This window comes from Vipera berus (genome assembly GCF_964194415.1).
Source record: "Vipera berus genome assembly, chromosome: 13".
NCBI classification, from domain to species: Eukaryota; Metazoa; Chordata; class Lepidosauria; order Squamata; family Viperidae; genus Vipera; species Vipera berus.
Window position 1 is genome coordinate 17,193,693 of NC_138216.1, and position 17,760 is coordinate 17,211,452.

The 17,760-nt window shown below is 46.9% G+C and overlaps 1 protein-coding gene across 1 annotated transcript in view; it reads right to left on the reverse strand.

Moving 5' to 3' along the window:
* Positions 1-12,121, reverse strand: part of RAB26 (RAB26, member RAS oncogene family) — a gene marked incomplete at its 5' end in the record, with an annotated part of 204,791 nt that extends 192,670 nt beyond the window's left edge. Inside the window, 2 exons of the mRNA XM_081337848.1 lie at positions 7,784-7,894; positions 11,906-12,121. Coding sequence (XP_081193974.1) covers positions 7,784-7,894; positions 11,906-12,121 — 327 coding nt within the window. The remainder of the gene's footprint in view (positions 1-7,783; positions 7,895-11,905) is intronic.
* Between the last annotated feature and the right edge of the window lie 5,639 nt (positions 12,122-17,760).

Consider the following 17,760-nt stretch of genomic DNA (forward strand, 5'->3'; position numbering starts at 1 on the left):
GACTAGAAGATCTCCAAGGTCCCTTCCAGCCCTAGGATTCTATGAAATGTCATGAATGCATGGGTGACCTTGGGGGAAAAGGAGCAAAGATGCATCTTAGGAACAGAGAAGAGGGGCAGAATCCCTAAGTCACATAACGGTCAAAAAAAGAAACCAAGGAAGGATCCACCCCAATAGAGCGAGCAGTTAAAAGAGGGAAGTTTGTATTTGCAAACTTGCAAGATTGACATCGGCCTTCCCAGGTAAACCAGACAGGAAACACGACCAGATGAGCTGAATTCATTTTATTGTAAGACAACATTAACAGAATCTTGCAGGTTTAAAAGTACAAAACTTCCCTCCTCCATTTTTAACTGCTCGCTCCATTAGGGTGAATCCTTCTTGAGCTTCTTTCTCCAACCGTTAAGCGACTGGGGGCTCTTAGCCCTCTTCTCCGGCCATTCCTTGGGCGGCGACCCTTCTCCCCTTCCCTCAAGGTCATCCATGCATTCTGTTACACCAATGCCACAACATTCCGGAGAGCAACAGGAGTTGCTTTAGCCCCCTCAGCCAATGGCAGTGAAAACACAACTGGGAGGGCAATGAAAAACCGTAAATACAGAAGTAGAATGGAGGTTGTGTCATCACACCTCTTTGCCCTTCAAGGACTGAAGGTAACATGCTAAAGTAGCTCACAGGATGAGCCATAAAAAAATTCCTTCCTGATATCATCCATTTGCAAAATGTTTTCCCGATTCCATTACTTGAAAGTAATTTTTGCTCATGATAGGAAAATAACTCTTCAGTATTCTGTCTGGAGGCATCCGGTGACAGCCCCCGAAAGCAAAAGTACATTTGCAGCTCAGCTTTTCCATTTAGGAAGAAAAAGTTAAAAGTATTTCACTTTTTATTATGCGGTGAATCAGATGCTGTTTAAATCTTGTCACCCTTCTGATGGTTTAATTAAGGCCTCCAGTGAGCAAAAATGAACTAAATTTTCTCTGACAGAGAAGCCCAAAGTCTCAAACAAGTTGACAGGCTATTTTATGGGAGAAAAGCAAATTAACTGCTAATAACCACAGCCCCTCCCCAAGAGCCACCAGAACAAAAAACTGTGGTCCATTTGAAGAAAGAGAGACATCTGCTCGGCAAGTCGAAACAAGCCATTTCACTAGTTGTATCAAAAATCAAATCTCCGGAACTTTCGTAATTCAGGAGAGAAAAGGAACTCTCTTCAAGGCCTGCTGGTGCTGGCTCTGGCCAAGGGATGCCGAGGCACCCAGAGCAGGTGACAAAACTCATCAGGGAGTGGGGGGAGAGGAAGGGGCTGGGGCAGGTGCCAAATGCAGCTCACTACTGTGGCTGCCCCATTTGAAGAGATAAAGGTGATGGAAATACATCCAATTTATAAGGAACTGCGAACACCCATCAGCTACCACAGCTTGCCCCTGAGCTTTGCAGCTTTTGATGCAACTAAATTGCACACAGGTTGTCACAAAGAAGAGGGAGCCAACTTATTCTCCAAACCACCAGAAGGAAGGACTGCTACCATCCAACCACAGACAGCCTCCAGCAAAATTGAAATGTGGGGAAATGAACTAACCGTTATTTGATTGCCTAAAACTACAAGAAGCAGGCTGTATTCCGATGTATTCCAATCAATAATTTAGATGATATTAAGACAGATTCAGGTTTGGGACCAGTTTAGTCCAAGCGAAACAAAGTCTGTTCAATAGAATTATTTATCGCACGGCATCTGCAACCTCCTTTTAGAAAGAAGGCCCCAGGGCAAAGGCCCTTTAAAGGGAAATTCCTCTTACAGAAAGACAACAACCAACCTAAGAAAGTAAGTGTGTGTGTGTGTGTGTGTGTGTGTGTGTGTGCGTGTGTGTGTGCGTGCGTGCGCGTGCAGAAGAGGAATGGTCTGTCCATGCCCTGCAAGTCTCTTCCCGATCTTGGAATTTGAACCCAGGTCTCCTACCACTCCTTGCTGTACTTACTGCTGTTATAATTCTATCAACAAAGGTTGCTCTGGATTCCTCTTTTCATTCACACACATAGGATGGTGATCATTGCATGCTACGCTACAATGACACTGGGAAAAAACAGAGTTGGGTTTTGGGAAGAAATGAGCAAAGGAAAAAGTTATTTTGTTAGGCGATGCAAAGGGAGCACAGGAAACTAGATGTGGGAATGCAGAAAAAGTGATCGGTAAAAAGTAAGATATATATACACGATCAGAAGAGAAAGCAGAACATGAACAAACTGCTCACAGACATAACAACAAGAACAATGTTGGAAGGGACCTTGGAGGTCATCTAACCCAACCCCCTGCTCAGGCAGGAAACCCTATACCATTTCAGGCTTACTGTATGATTACAAAGAAATATGTTGTATAATACATTATATATCCATATAAAATTACCTACATGTATAAGAATATACGTGCTGCGTAACAGAGTGAGCGCCTGTTACTCGTCCCAGCTTCTGCCAACCTAGCAGTTCGAAAGCACGTAAAAATGCAAGTAGAAAAATAGGGACCACTACGGTGGGAAGGTAACAGCGTTCCGTGCGCCTTTGGCGTCTAGTCATGCCGGCCACATGACCACGGAGACGTCCTCGGACAAGCGCTGGCTCTTCGGCTTTGAAACGGAGATGAGCACCGGCCCCTAGAGTCGGAAACGACTAGCACGCATGTGCGGGGGAACTTTACCTTTACCTATAAGAATATATAGTTTTTCTTATTTTTTCTGTTTAAATAGATAAAGACCAAAAAAGAAAAATTAATTGAGCAATTTGGAAACCCAGGAAGGAATTACGCTGGTAACCAATGAATATTTGTTTAGAAAAAAGGTCTGTTTCAAACACATGGTTCAAACATTGGTCTGTTTATAAAATTGTGAAAGAAATAAGAAGAAAAGAATAGCGTAACAAGAGTTGGAAAAGACCCTGCAGATTATTTCAATCCCTTGTCCAGTGTAAGAGGAGAGAGGGAGCCTTGAGAGAAAAAGTTAAATGACTGATTAAATGATTACTCCGTCATTAAATGACAGAATAATCTCCAAGCAGAATGAAAGAGAAGTAAGGATAATAGTAGGGATAAAAGAGGATGTTAAAAGCTTGGCACAGAGCACAATTAAAAAATACAAAATGCTGCAAACGTGGGTGAATTGAATTGAATTGAATACAGGTAGTCCTCAACTTATAACACTTTGTTTAGTGACCGTTCGAAGTTACAACGGCACTTATGACCATTTTTCACGCTTATGATCATTGCAGCATCCCCGTGGTCACATGATCAAAATTCAGATGCTTGGCAACTGACTCACATTTATGACGGTCACAGTGTCCCAGGGTCATGTCATCCCCTTTTGCAACTTCCTGACGTGCAAAGTCAGTGGGGACACCATAATTCACCTAACAACCGTGTTACTGATGTAACTACTGCAGTGATTCACTTCATAAAATGGGGTAAAATTCACTTAACAACTGTCTTGCTTAGCAACAAAAAATTTGGGCTCAGTTGTGATCGTAAGTCGAGAACTACTTGAACTTTATTTGGCCAAGTCTGACATATAGAATTTGCCCCAGTGCAGAAGCTCTCAGTGTGTATACAATAATGATGATCATCATAGTAATAATCCCAATAAGATGGGGCAGTAAAGAAGATAATAAGTGTAAGTAGTAACACTACAGCCACACTATATGGGTTAATATACGTAGACATTAGACAGAACTGTAAGAATTAGGGAAACTATACTAAAGGAAATACAAAAAAGGATGCTTGGTAAAAGGCTGAAGTGAAAGAGGACAGGGATGAGTTTAAAAAGTTCATATAAATCAATGGTTGCTATAAAAGTCAAGGCTGTTGCATAGTTATTGACCCCTGATTTAGAAAAAGTATTCGATAAAGGAAATTACTTGAAGTTTTTCCCAGACATAAGGAGTTGAAGTTTGGGTCTTGAACACGATGAGAAAGTTATATGATGGAAGTAAAACATGTATTAACAATAAATGGACTGCTAAGTGAATGATTTAACTATATACTCAATTCAGTTCAATTCACCCATGTTTGCAGCATGGCAATATTATTAGCATAGCTGTCTGTATATGCACATATACCGGTAATTCAAAACCAGTCAGCCACTGTATGAGGGGAGCTGTGTTAATAGCAAAGAATCAAGAGGAGTCTGATAGCACCACATTCCTCCCGATTATTATTTTTTTAATCTACAAAGAAAATGATAATGAAAGAGGCAGAGTTTTTGTTGACTGATCACTCTTTGGAATGATTTATCTTACATTCAGAAATACCATTAGCTGTCCGGACAAATACATCAACCAGACTGTAAAACCATTTCTGATTTATTGTCATAATTATAAAATGATGATCTAAAATGTTTGGTAATCATGTAATTGGGAAGGAGCAATTATAGATCCCGGGGAAATTGGAAAGCCAATTAGCATAAAACGCACACTTCCATTATGGAAAAGCTCTACGCAGAAACCTAAAGCATCTTTGCAAATCAGCAAAGATTGGGAAAGCATCTCAAAAAATGCCATCCGATGAAGGGTAAAAAAAAAATCTCAAACGAAGCCGAGCTTGCTTTGAAATGAAGAACATTTTGCTTCATGGAGAAGTTTACCAATGTTCATTGAAATGTGGTGGCATTTTTAGATGCAACTATATTTCAGTAATTGGAACATGGCAGGACATTTTTCAAGCAAAGATGCTTCCTGCAACCAGCAGTGGGAAAACAGCTAATACTCAAGAGGTTCCAATTCCCCCCCCCCCAAGATTTTCCGAAAGGAAGGTCAAAGAAAAATGCAACAACCACCAAAATCAGAGTGGCAGAAGGAAGCTGTGATCTTCTCCTGCTCAAGGATTCGGAGAACAATCTGTTCTGCTGATGAGACATTGATGGGTCATGTTGCTCAACGTAACTAGGATTCTAGATGCTTTATTAGTAAAAATTCTCCTCCTGGGATTCCTAACACTGCCAGAAGACCCTCCATCATGTTTTGAAAAAGTTTCCTGTAACTTTAAAACTGGGCCACCTCTCTCATCACTGATTTCCAAGATGTATTCAGGCCCCAAAGGCTGCTTCCCTTGGGGATGCATAAAGGGGCTCCTGGTCCCCGCAAAAGATCAAAGGCAAGCTAAGGGCTGAGTGCTCAGGAGCTCTCGGATAGGGAGGCTAAAGGAAGCTTCCTAGCAAAGGGTTTGGGGACCGACCAGGGGCCACTTGGGTGACCGTTTCATAAGCAGGAAGAAGAGGCATTAAGAACCAAGAGGTTTAAAGGGTGTATTGAAGAGACTTCTGTAGCCATGCATCTTCTGGAGCTCTACACGACTGCCAAAAGAATAAGAACAAGCAAAAACAACGTTTTTAACTTGATACCCTTAGAAAATAATTTTGTTCTTTCAAGACAACGAAGAGAAACCGTCAAAGAAGAAATTTAAATGAGGGGGAGGGGAGTAAAAACTCACAAATGGCCATATGACAAGAGACAGTTGAAGAAAGCGGCAACAGAAATCTTCTGCACATGCAAGCAGAGACCAAAAGCTGCGCCTGCTAGCCAGCCAGCCTGCGTTCCTTGCTGTGGGTTTTCTCTCGTCTCACGGCAGCTTTCCACTCTTAGAGATGTCGTGCTCTGGTGTGCAACCAAGGCCAAAGGCATGTTTTATAACATTTTCATTTTCTCTCATTGTAAGAGGAAGGAAGGAAGGAAGGAAGGAAGGAAGGAAGGAAGGAAGGAAGGAAGGAAGGAAGGAAGGAAGGAAGGAAGGAAGGAAGGAAAGAGAGAGAGAGAGAGGGAGAGGAAGAAAGAAAGAAAGAAAGAAAGAAAGAAAGAAAGAAAGAAAGAAAGAAAGAAAGAAAGAAAGAAAGAGAAAGAAAGGAAGGAAAGAAAGAAAGAGAGAGGGAGGGAGGAAGGAAGGAAGGAAGGAAGGAAGGAAGGAAGGAAGGAAGAAGAAAGAAAGAAAGAAAGAAAGAAAGAAAGAAAGAAAGAAAGAAAGAAAGAAAGAAAGAAAGAAAGAAAGAAAGAAAGAAAGATGCTTTCTACACCCTTCCCACAGTTTCCTTTTTTCCATCCCACGCCTGGAACAAGTTCTCCAGAACCATCAGCAGAAAGAATGACTTGGAATTAAGCGTTTTGAAAAATCATACGCACACAGCACCTCTGGCTGCTCATGAAAGCAGACACATCCTTTTTCCAGGGGGCAATTCTAAAGCTCTTCATCTAAATCATTTCTGAAGACTGCACAGCTATAAAGGCACATCTGCTTTGGAATGCCACTTCCTGCCTTTGGCAGCCCATTTACTGCAGCCCAACTCAGCACTATTCCAAAGCAAGTGGTGTGACTGATTCCCACTGAAATCCAGTTGATGGCAGATTTGACACTACCAGCAATCTCAATCCCCAGGAAGATCTTCTCTAGTGCAACAGACCAGGGGATGCATTCGTTCCTCTCTGGAAGAGCTTCCCATGGGCTGGACCCACCAACTCTCTTCCTACCTGGCCTACAAGAGAGAGGCGAGGCTAAGAAAAAAGCCTTCCACGGCCAGCATCCTCCCTTGGGGAGGACTCTAGTTGCCCAAACAGCCCAGATCCATTGGCAGCCAAGCTTCCCCCGGACAAGAGCGTTCTTGGGGGGGAATTAATTCTCTCTGCCCGCTGCTGAAACAGGGGTGAAAGTCTAGGGCAGCCCCACACAAACAGGGCCACTCTCTCTTCCACCTTTTCTCCTCTTTGGTCTTGTAAAGCCGTTGAACAAAAGGAGACAAATCTCCCTCTACTGTATCACTAGTAAATCAGTGACAACTTGCTTTCGAAGCGGCTGCGGCCCACTTCAGCAGGGCATCCCTTACCCGGCACTGCCAACCTTCCCCGGTTAAAGCTAGTATGGAATGCCAACCCCAGCAGCCTCCCCTTCAGCACCAGAACGGACCGCTTTGGGAAGGGACACTGGTTCGGAGAACCCCAGAGGTCCGCTCCAGAACAATTCTTTTGGAACATCCTGGGCCAGCTGCCCAAATGCTTGAAACGAAGTCTTTTTATTAATGTTATTATTATTATTTAATTAGAAATGCTTGACAGAGAGAAAACGCTTCCCTCTTTCATTCAGGGGCTTTTCAATTTTGCAGAATAAACGAAGCAAGAAACAGCCTTCCAAGAAGCCCAGAAATGCCTCTGACAGCTGGGGCCGAGCGAGCAGCCGGGACCCTCCTGCCTCCAGCTGGCAATGCTCGAGCAGCCACAGAGGCTCTTGGTTCAATTCCCGCTGGGCAGCCAGGCGTGCGGTGCCAAAGGGAGCGGGCCCTTGTCCCCAAAAGAGGGCTGGCTTCTTCTTTTTTAAGCAGGGGGACTAGGTTCTTGCCCCACAGCTGCCTCCAACGTGGAAATCCGAGCAAGAAGGACCCCTTTGGCACTCCAACATCCCTGAGCCATAAGCAGGTGGAAGATTCAAGGCAAGGCAGCTTACTCAGCCAAAGGGCATTTTTTGGAATATTTATTTTTGATGATATTAATGTTTCTATGCTGTAAGCCGCCCAAAGTCACTTCAAAATGAGAAAATGGGCAGCAAATAGATTTAATAATAAGTAAATAAAATTTAAAATAAATAAATAATCCATTTCCTGCTCTCAAGACAGGGAGGGTCCTTGAGGGGGCAGCCCAACAAGACCTTCTCCTGCCCCAACACACTGGGCACAGCCCACTTCTCCCAATTCAGCTGGCGGGAGCACTGAGGTCTCTGGGGTGGCAACCTCAGCCCCAAATGAAGTCATCTAGGGCTACTTACCCGGAAATCAATCCCCACCGTCGAGATGAAGCTCCCAGCCAAGAAAGCACCGTCTTTGAAGCGCACCAGCAAACAGGTCTTGCCGACTCCTGAGTCACCAACCAGCATCACCTGGAGGAGGAGGAGGAGAAGACATGAGAAGTGATGCGGTGGCCTCTCTGGCCTCCTGGACCCAACGGGCAAGGGGAGAAGTGAGATGGGAAAGGGTCCTGCTTTGCCTTCATGGCAGACTCTCCGCAGCTGCCCAGCCACTGGCTTAGACGGTCTCCTGACGTGGTTGAGCTTCCTTCAGACAACTCTGCTCCTTCAGGCCACCCAACGTCTCTTGCCTAATGCAGGCTGACTTGAGCCCTTCTGCTACCTAACAGCAAAGACCCCCTTCTCTCAACGGAGGGATTTAGAGTGACGGGTTTATTCTGGCATCTCCCGAGTTGGGAGAAGCCCCACAAATTCTCTCTGGAAGCACAAACGTGCCGATTGAAGCGGCTTCCACACAGCTGCTACCCAACTGGAGCCGTCTGCCTCAAAGCTGTAATGGGTTGAGCCTGAGGCAAACTGGCTTAAATCCACATTCACTGCAGAAGGGAGAGAAGAAAAGAGACGGGCGGTGTGTGTGTGTGTGTGTGTGTGTGTGTGTGTGTGTGTGTGCATGCGCGCGCTGCCAGAGGTTGTCTTCACCCATTTTTAGAGAAAGCTCTCTTTTCTCAATTGGCAAGTCAGGTGGGCATTGTATTTTCTGGTGGACAAAAGCCACACCATTCAGGCTCTGAAGGAGGTCTAAATTTTACTGTGGTTAGGTTTCAATCCCACTTTTTTACTGACCCCCAGCTTGATTTCCATAGTAGGACTGCTGGCACACGTCGTCGTGTACCTTTGTATCTCCAAAGCAGCAGAGAGAGAACTGTTTGCCAGCACAAAGCCAAAGCACGCTAGGCTCGACATATTAGGTCTCGGTAACTTCGCGGGGGGAGGGGGGCCTGGCAGACCAATCTTAGTTTGTTGCGGCAAATGTACCAAGTCTGTCACTGCACCATTTACACTCCTTCCCCATGAATACAGTTCACACCACAACTCTGTGCATAGAATCCTTCCTGGTTTAGGGCAGAGACAACCAGCTACTGAAAATAAACAAACCACGCATGATGAGCTCGCCTCTGTTATTAGGAACACAGAGATAAGCCAAACCATGGTTTCTTGGTTTGGCTTAGCTTGATGTCCATTCTTCAGTAAAGACTGGTTAAAACAAGCCAGTGCTTACCATGATGTGTAAATCCAGTCAGTGCTGGGCCTTTCTCTGACTAAGGCCATCCCCAGGCTGGGGAGGATAGGATTGTGGGAATGCTCATCTGTAGATGAGATAGGGGTGGGGGGGTGGGGGTGGGGGCTTGGCTTGGAAGCTCACTTTCTCCCAATTGGCTTCTTTCAGCCAACCCCAGGACTAGCCAGCATTGCCCTGATCACCAACCGTAATCTTCCTATCACCCACAAAGGAAACACACACGCGGCTGAAACTTCCAGTAAGCAAGGATCCAAGTCACAGGATGTGGGTCTAGGACAACTCACCCTGGGACAATTCCACGCAGGATAATTCAACGCAATAAATGTTATCCACCCCTGACTTTTTTTTCCATTTTTGTCAATGGAAATAATGTCGGAGAAATAGTGGCGGATAATATTTATCGGACTGAGTTATCCTGCATGGAATTGTTCCACGGTGAGCTGGCCGTAGCGAGTTGTCCCATTCCGACAGGATGTCCTTCGAAGAGGACAGGAAAATGTGGTCCCTTCCAGCAGAAGCTGCCTTTCTGCCCCTCTCCAACTTTGGGGTAGAGAAGGCTGACTTTCAGTTGGTGCTGCTGTCTGGGCTCTTGGGAACCGTAGTCCGGCATTAGAGAACGGCAGGTTTCTGTCAGTTCCGCCTGGCTAACCAGCTCAGCTTCCCCTGGCCCAAGGAGACTCTTTGATTTGCTTTGCTGCCATGCTGAGGAGGGGGAAGCGGGGGCAAACCACATCTCCACATAATGGCTGATACTTCCAAAGTCACCTCTTGGGATAAAAAAGTTCTTCCCTCAGTGCCCCAGGCCTTGCACCCCTCTTTCCCAACCACAGCAGAGCTACCCGGTTCTACATTAACATCTTTTCTTGGCTTTTTTTGCTTTGGCTTTAGGTAAACCATTGGCAAACCTATCCTTCTATCCTTCCACACACATACCCCCTCACAACTTATGAAGGTTTTTGGATGAGAAATGAAATGTTTTGTTCATCTTCCTCAAGAAAAAAACAGACCAGCTGCCTTTTGAAAAAGCAACTGTGAGGCCGCCATGACCTGGGTGATAGAGAATCTCCAGGGACATTTTTAGCCACACACTTCACGAGCTCATGGCACAATGTAGGAGTTGAAACCCATCGGGACAGGATTCAGTGGCCCATCGGCATTTGAAAGACAAAGGCCGCTCTTTGGAAGACAGCAAAGTCCCCATTCTGGACAGAGAGGACCGCTGGTTTGAAAGAGGGGCCAAAGAGGCCACTTATGGTAACACTGAGCAGCCCCCCCCAACAGAGGGGGAGGAATAAGACACCACTTATCTCCAGCAGTTCCAAAACGATTCTGCAACCAATTGCACCCTGATTCAGGAGACCTTGAGGGCACAGATGAACCCCCAAGTGACCTCAAGCGCTCTCAGAGAGAGTGCAAATGACCAGATGACTTGCAAAGAAATTCAGTCCTTCCATTCCCCCACCAAAAAATCTAATCAGGACCTCTCCGTCCACCATCCAGTCTCAACTGTCAGTACCTATCCTTCCTAAACCACCACCACCCCCCAATCAACAACTGATGAAGCTTCTTGGATGAAAAGCGAAATGTTTTATTCTTCTTCAGTCCAGTGGCCTTTTTTTGAGACCTACAGTAGGTGAGACCCATATAAACTATGTGAAACTTCTCACCATATTTCTTTTTCTTCCATCTGTGTCAGATCCTCAAAGACTGCCTGGACAAGACGCTGCAGGGCTTTTTTTGGCAAGGTTTTTCTGAAGTGGTTTGCCATTGCCACCTTCCTGGGGCTGAGAGCGAGTGACTGGCCCAAGGACACCCACCTGGCGTTGTGCCTAAGGTGGGACTAGAACTCGCAGTCTCCCAGTTTTTAGCCTGATGCCGTCACCACTACACTCGCAACAGGGTGAGCCATAGATGGCCAACCATCCAGTTTAACTGAGTCAAACACCTTGTAAGTATCTGAGTTACCAGATCATGAAGCACCAGCAAACTTTACCCTCCTTATCTGTCCAGCCCCTTTCCTGCAGAATCTGATCAAGGAAACACACACATTTTCTTTATTTAGTGTAATCCCAAAAATCAGAATCAGGAATGTGGAGAACCGAGACAGGACCCCTCCAAGCCTCTTTTACTAGCAAGTTCATTAAGCAAACTTATTGCAGTGTGTGTGTGCTTGTCTTTATTTCTCAGAATGTTTGCAGACAAGTCTCTGTGTTAGATAAACCTGTAACAACATCTCCTATCTGCTAATTGTTTGTGTTATGGTCTTCTCTTCCTTTCTCACTTTCAGCACCACCCCTCTCTTGCACACGGCTAGTGGAAAGCAGCCCATGTCATCACAAGGGGCGAAGAGCTTCCAGCTACAGGCGCAGTTTACCTCCAACCGCTACTGTGGATTAATCCCTGCAAGAAGCCGCTTCAGGCACCTGCTCGCGGCTGACAGACGGACCCAGTCTGGGAGCGAACCCGGCGGGGGGCGCAGCGCGGGATGAACCGGAACCCCGGCGGTTCCGGGACCGGTTCGGGACCTCCGCAGGGGCAGCCGCGGGGCTCCGGCTGCAAAACGAGCCCGCCGCCGCGCCGGAGCGCCGCGTCTTGGCTCCGCGGGCGGCAGACGCGCCTGTTGCGAGACCGTCCCGGGGACGCTCCAGCCCGGCTAGGGAAGGCAGGCGGCCCTCGCGCTCGCCGAGCCTCCCCGAGACGCGCCGCCTCGGTCGCCACAGCCGCCGGCCGGCCGGGCCAGGGCAGCGCTCCGTCCGCCCGCCCGCCCGTCGAGCGGTGGGTGGGCGCCGGGAGAGCCCCGCCGCGCCGCCCTCGCCCCCGGCCAAGCCGCGCCCGCCGCTCACCTTGAAGGCGACGTCGTGGAACTCGCCGCTGCTGCTGAGCGGGGGCCGGCTGGGCAGCGCCCCCCCGTCGGCCGCCCCCTCCGGCCCGCCCGCGCCCCGGCCCGGCCCGCCCGAGGCGGCGGCGGCGGCGGCGGCGCGTTGCTGGGCGGCGGGCAGGGCGGAGGAGGGCGCGGCGCTGCTGCCGCCCTTGGCCCGGGGACTCTTCTTGCGGGACATGCTGGCGCTGCTTCAGGGCGCCCCGGACGCCGGCTCCGCGCACAGCCCCGCCGGCATCCCGCCCGTCCGGTGCCCGTCCTCGGCAGCGCGGTCCGTGCGCCCGCCCCGCCGCCGCCGCGCCGCCGCGCCTCCCCGCCTCCCCGCCGCTGGGAGCGCCCGAGCCGCGGCCACGCTGCCGGGGAGGGAGGGCGGGGGAGCCCGGCCCGGCTCCGCGCCGGCGCCCCGGAGAGGAGGGCAGGGGAAGGGACGGCCCCGGCCCCGCAGCCCACGCCGGGCTCCTCGGCCGGGGCGGCCGCCGGGCGGGCAGGCGGGCGGCTCCTCCCTCACCTGCAGAGCGCTGCCCGGGGCCGGAGCGTTTGCGGGGAGACGTTTCCCCCGAAAGTTTCCTCGGACGCGTGTCCCGGACGGCGGAGGCCGCGTTCGCACGACCGTTTCCCGGGTGCACTTTGGGTCCGGCCTGAATCACAACCGCGCGAGAAAAACTCGTCTGCAAAATAAACGCATTGCACAAAAGTACCACGGAGTAGCCCTCTGGACGAGTCCTAGTTTGCTTAAGCACGATTTCTTGCTGTCCCACAATTGTTTGGGTTGTCTCAACAGCCAAAAGTAAAATCAGCCAGCATTATGACAGATTTCACACAACCCAACTGGCTTCCTTCCCGGGGGTTTGACAATATTTTTGCCCAGCACCTTTGCTGAACCACCCCATGGTTTACAGTGATGTGTGAACCCAACCAATAGTTACTTTAACACTGGTCTTCAAACCTGGCCCTTTTATGACTTGTGGACTTCAACTCCCAGAATTCCTCAGCCAGCTGGCTGAGGAATTCTGGGAGTTGAAATCCACAAGTCATAAAAGGGCCAAGTTTGAAGACCCTTGCTTTAACCCACTGTCCCACTGTTTAACAAGGGTTTGCTGAGTAAGCATAATTTACTGGGTTCCCATATGGGCTTCATGTACAACAGGTGTTTCCTCTTATGTAAAGTAACCCATTATTTGTATATGCAATCAAGCATTGTTAAGTAAACAATGGTGTGGCAGACAGTGAAGTCCAGCCTTGAGTCTACACAACTAAACGTGCTGCTTTTTATCTTGACAGGGAATTAGCCAAACCACAAGTAAGTTCTAGCAGGATGCTAAACAGATCCTAAGTGAGGTCACCTGCACTCATCTGTGCCTCAAAGTGCTCTTAAAAGCACACAGGCAGCTTAGAAGACATGATAGAAATGTAGCAATCTGCGCCCTCTTTGGGGTGTCAGAAAAGTCATGATGGCTGAAGCCTGAACATTTTGGATACATGGTGATGGGGTTGCAGCCCCTGCTCTGACGTTTGATGCCCACTGTTTGCAGCCCATGGAGCATCCATGCCTGTTCCCTGAGCATGCTCATCATGCAGCCCTCATGTCCTTCTCCCTCTCTTCAAGAATAGGCAAAATATGCAGATGTGCCTCTGAAGCAAGGAGGCACCACTGACAACACATTAACACACAGCCATATCCACACACTCTGTTTGGGATGCAACAGACTTGCCTGCGGTGTTTGGGCCACATCTGGACAAAGCCTCAAAGGAGAAGCCTCACGTCACAATACATCTGCATAAATACCCATGAAATGTTGCTCCCGTAAGCATGTATTCATTTTGCAGGTGTGCAAATGTTATCTTGGGGTTAAGCCGCTATCATTGGTGAACTATTTTTTAGAATTTCAGTAGTGAAGAATATTTGTAGTTTATAAAGAGTTGGGGTGGATGTCCCCTGTGTTTGGTTGTTTTCCGGCAGACGTTTTGTTACCAGGCTAGGGAACATCCTCTGTGGAAGGAAGAGCAGAGGTCACTGGTGGTTTAACAGAGAGTATCCTGCCCTCCCAATCTTGGTTGGGGTACATTTTGAACACTTCTTGGTTGTTTGATTAGGGTACTGTTTTTCCCTGGCCTAGTGCTGCTTCTTGCCTCTCTGGGTGTTGGTTGCCAGGGGAACACAACAGATACCCACGCAACTTCATAAAAGTACCTAGCTATACAACCAATCGCAACATAACCTGGGAGATGGTTAACTATCCCATGCACGAAAGACGTTTCTGAGACAACCAACAGGTTACTTGTGACACAGACCAACAAAATCCCTCCAAATGCTTTTAAAACTACCCAGAGAAATAATAATTAACCAAAGATAAACAGGAGTCATCTGCTGGTACCACGTACAGCGCAAGGACTGTGGATCAAAATCTTTACCTATGAACATCAAGTGACATTCAGAAGAGAAGACAAAAGCTCCTTCCTCTTTCTGCAGGGGGAGAAATTCAACAACTATTTCAGCTGGGAAAGTGTTGGCATTTTGGAAGAAGCCAATTCCAAAAATGCTGGGCAATTCCCATACGCCTGGCATTCTAACAAATCCATCAACACAGAGAGAGATAAATCCCACTGACATTCCATTTAAAAGATACAATCAAAAGTCTAGGAAGGAGGGAAACAGCTGAAAAAAAAAATATCCTCTCCAGCAGCCACACCCAGATAATCAGGAAACAGCACAGACAAATAATCGGAAGGAAAAATGGTTTATTAAGGGCCATCAAGGAGGAAGCCACACCCCATCCAAGATTGACAGGGCAAGCTACCGTATATAAACAACCGGCAAATGCCATTCTCCCATGCACCAAGGATACTATCTAGCATGATAGCAAAATTTCTGCTGGAAAATAACCATGCTCAGAGAAGATCAACAGCCCAAAGCGTTTTAGAGCCTTTTGCAATTCCAGCTAGTGCTGACTTAATGAATTATTGCTGAAAGAATTGCTGGTTTACACCCATCTTAGAAGTTCTGCAAAAATTCAGTACTCTCATTTCTCATGGCTAAGAATGTTCAGAAGTAGGTGAAGAAGGCTAAACAAGGAGCATCCGGCAGGGTGGCCAGAATTAAAGGCAAAAGGGATGAGATGAGATGTCGAAAGGAAATGAAGGAAACAGAGGAAGGAGTATTTCAGAGATCCGTATGAGAATAATATAAGTAGTCCTCGTGTGACAACCACAAATGAGCCCAAATTTTTTGTTGCCAAGTGAGACATTTGCTACGTGAATTTTGCCCCATTCTACGACCTTTCTTGCCACAGTTGCTAAGTGACTCACTGCAGCTGTCAACTTAGTAACATGGTTAAGTGAATCTGGCTTCCCCGTTGACTTTGCTTGTCAGATGGGTGCAAAGAATGATCACATGACCCCAGGACACGGCAACGGCCATAAGTATGAACCAGTTGCCAAGCATCTGGATTTCAATCACGTGACCGTGGGGATGCTGAAACAGTCATAGGTGTGAAAAACAGTCAGACGTCACTTTTTTCAGTGCCGTTGTAACTTTGAATGGTCACTAAATGAACTGCTGTAAGTCGAGGACTACCTGTAGTGAGAAGTGGGACTGCAATGAATTATAGTCTCCAAGAAAAGATTGATCTAAAAGAAACACTCATATTGTGAGGCCATCCTGGGGCAGTTCTATCTACGTAGTTACCATGAGTCGACACTGGCATATAATCAGTCCTGTGAAAAATTGTTAGATTGCGACATAGATGGTATATATATCGGGTGACTGTAGGACTTGTTTAATAGGTGTGTGAATCTACATCTATGTTCTTATTCTTTCCATGTACAAAAGTAAAGATGTCAAAACTGCAGGAGAATTAACTTGTAAAATGTGCCCAGGAAGATGTACGCTATAACTCTAATTCAAAGGCTCAGAGAAGCAAGAGGAAGTGACATTTTGAAAGTGCAGTGTGGCTTTACACCAGACAAGGCCTATGCAGACCATTGAGAAATAATTACAAATATTTCAGATTTCAAAAGCATGATCAAGTCAAAAAGCTTAAATTATGAAATTTGTGTGCAACTATATAGCAGGAGGCTGGTTGCTGAAGATAACATGTATCTTTCATCATATAATGAGTGTAAAGTGTGCAGAAGAATAGATAGATAGATAGATAGATAGATAGATAGATAGATAGATAGATAGATAGATAGATAGATAGATAGATAGATAGATAGATAGGCAGGCAGGCAGGCAGGCAGGCAGGCAGGCAGGCAGGCAGGCAGGCAGGCAGGCAGGCAGACACAACCAAGAGGAGCAAGTAGATTTTTCTGCACCTTGTAGAATGTTTATTGTGATAGGAAAATGGAAAAAAAATAAGATGTGCAAATAGCCATAGCACTTAGACATATATACTGCTTCATAGAGCTTTACAGCCTTCTCTAAGTGGTTTACAGAATCGACATTTTGCCCCCAACAACATGGGTCCTTATTTTACCAAGCTCGGAAGGATGGAAGGCTGAGTCAACCTTGAGCCGGTCAGAATTACATCTGTAATTGAAGGTATTGTTTCCTTTGTAACACACATCTCACATTAGGCTGGTTGAGACAACACACCCAACTAGATCCAGATAGAGCCGTCATCAGCCTTTGCACAAACCCTGGTTTGGTTGCTTTGCAGCTTAGTCAACCCAGACGGTTTAGTTCAACCTATTGTTGAACCGATAAAGTGGTTTAATGAAGGAAACAAGTTGAGGGTGCTTTGTGAAGCCAGCCAAGGTCTCTTTACACAATAGTTAACCAGGTAGAGCTGATTATCTCTTCTTCGCTGGCTAGACTCTAAAATTAGAAATGGAGTGGATCACTTGGCTGGACAAAACGAGAGTTGGTTTTCATTAAGAGACTGAGATATTTTTACCATCAGTAACAAGAGGGCATTGGGCTGTCAGGAGAGAAAAGGGGAAAGGATGGTCACGTCTAGGCAGCCAAGAGGTTCTCTCTCAAATCATCTCCTCCTCAATCAAGTCTGCCCAAGTTCTGAAATCCAAAATCCTGCTCTAGCCCAATTAAATGGACTTTAATTTAATTTCTTCTAGGAATGCAGAACACCTGTAGGCGTCCTCCCTTCCTGTTTGCTTTTTCCCAAGTGAATTCATTTTTTAGGGCCATGCAGTGCTTTGAATTCAAAGTACAAAGGGGTTTCAGAGCCTGTGGGGATGGGAATGTAGCATCTGTCTACCCAGATGGATTTCTTCCCAGAATTACAGTCAAGCTGCCATGTTCTGGGAAAAATGCAGCTGTTTTCAGAAGAGGCAAGCTGCTCTGCATCCCTCACCTGCCAAGCCAGCCTTTGCCATTAAACCTGAAACACTGCGCAGTCGTAAAATTTGTATATTCTGCTTTGGCCACCTTTATGAGTCTGTCCATGAAAGGAAATTTCTCATTAAATCTTCATCACTTGCAAGGCTGCATAACTACTCTTTAAATTCTTAAGATGATCTTAAGATTTATTTAGATTGGGGAAGAGAGAGAGGATTGGATTCTGATGAATGTGTTGTGTTGGCACTGGGGAGACTAGTTCCCTCCACTCAGCTTGAAAAGCTCCTTTACTAGCCAGCATCTGTCCACCTCTGGAAGTCAGGATCCTCAATTCTCTGGCACAACACCTTGAGGAAAACCCAGTTTCTGGGAGGACTTTGTGGAGTAAACAGAGTTTGTGAAGTAGTGATGTTGCACGGATGTACTGTGGTGCACCCATAACAACCAGCATTGCCACATTCTGGACCAGTTATAACTTCCAGAGATCTTCAAGGGCAGCCCTAGGCAAAGTGTGCTACAGTAGT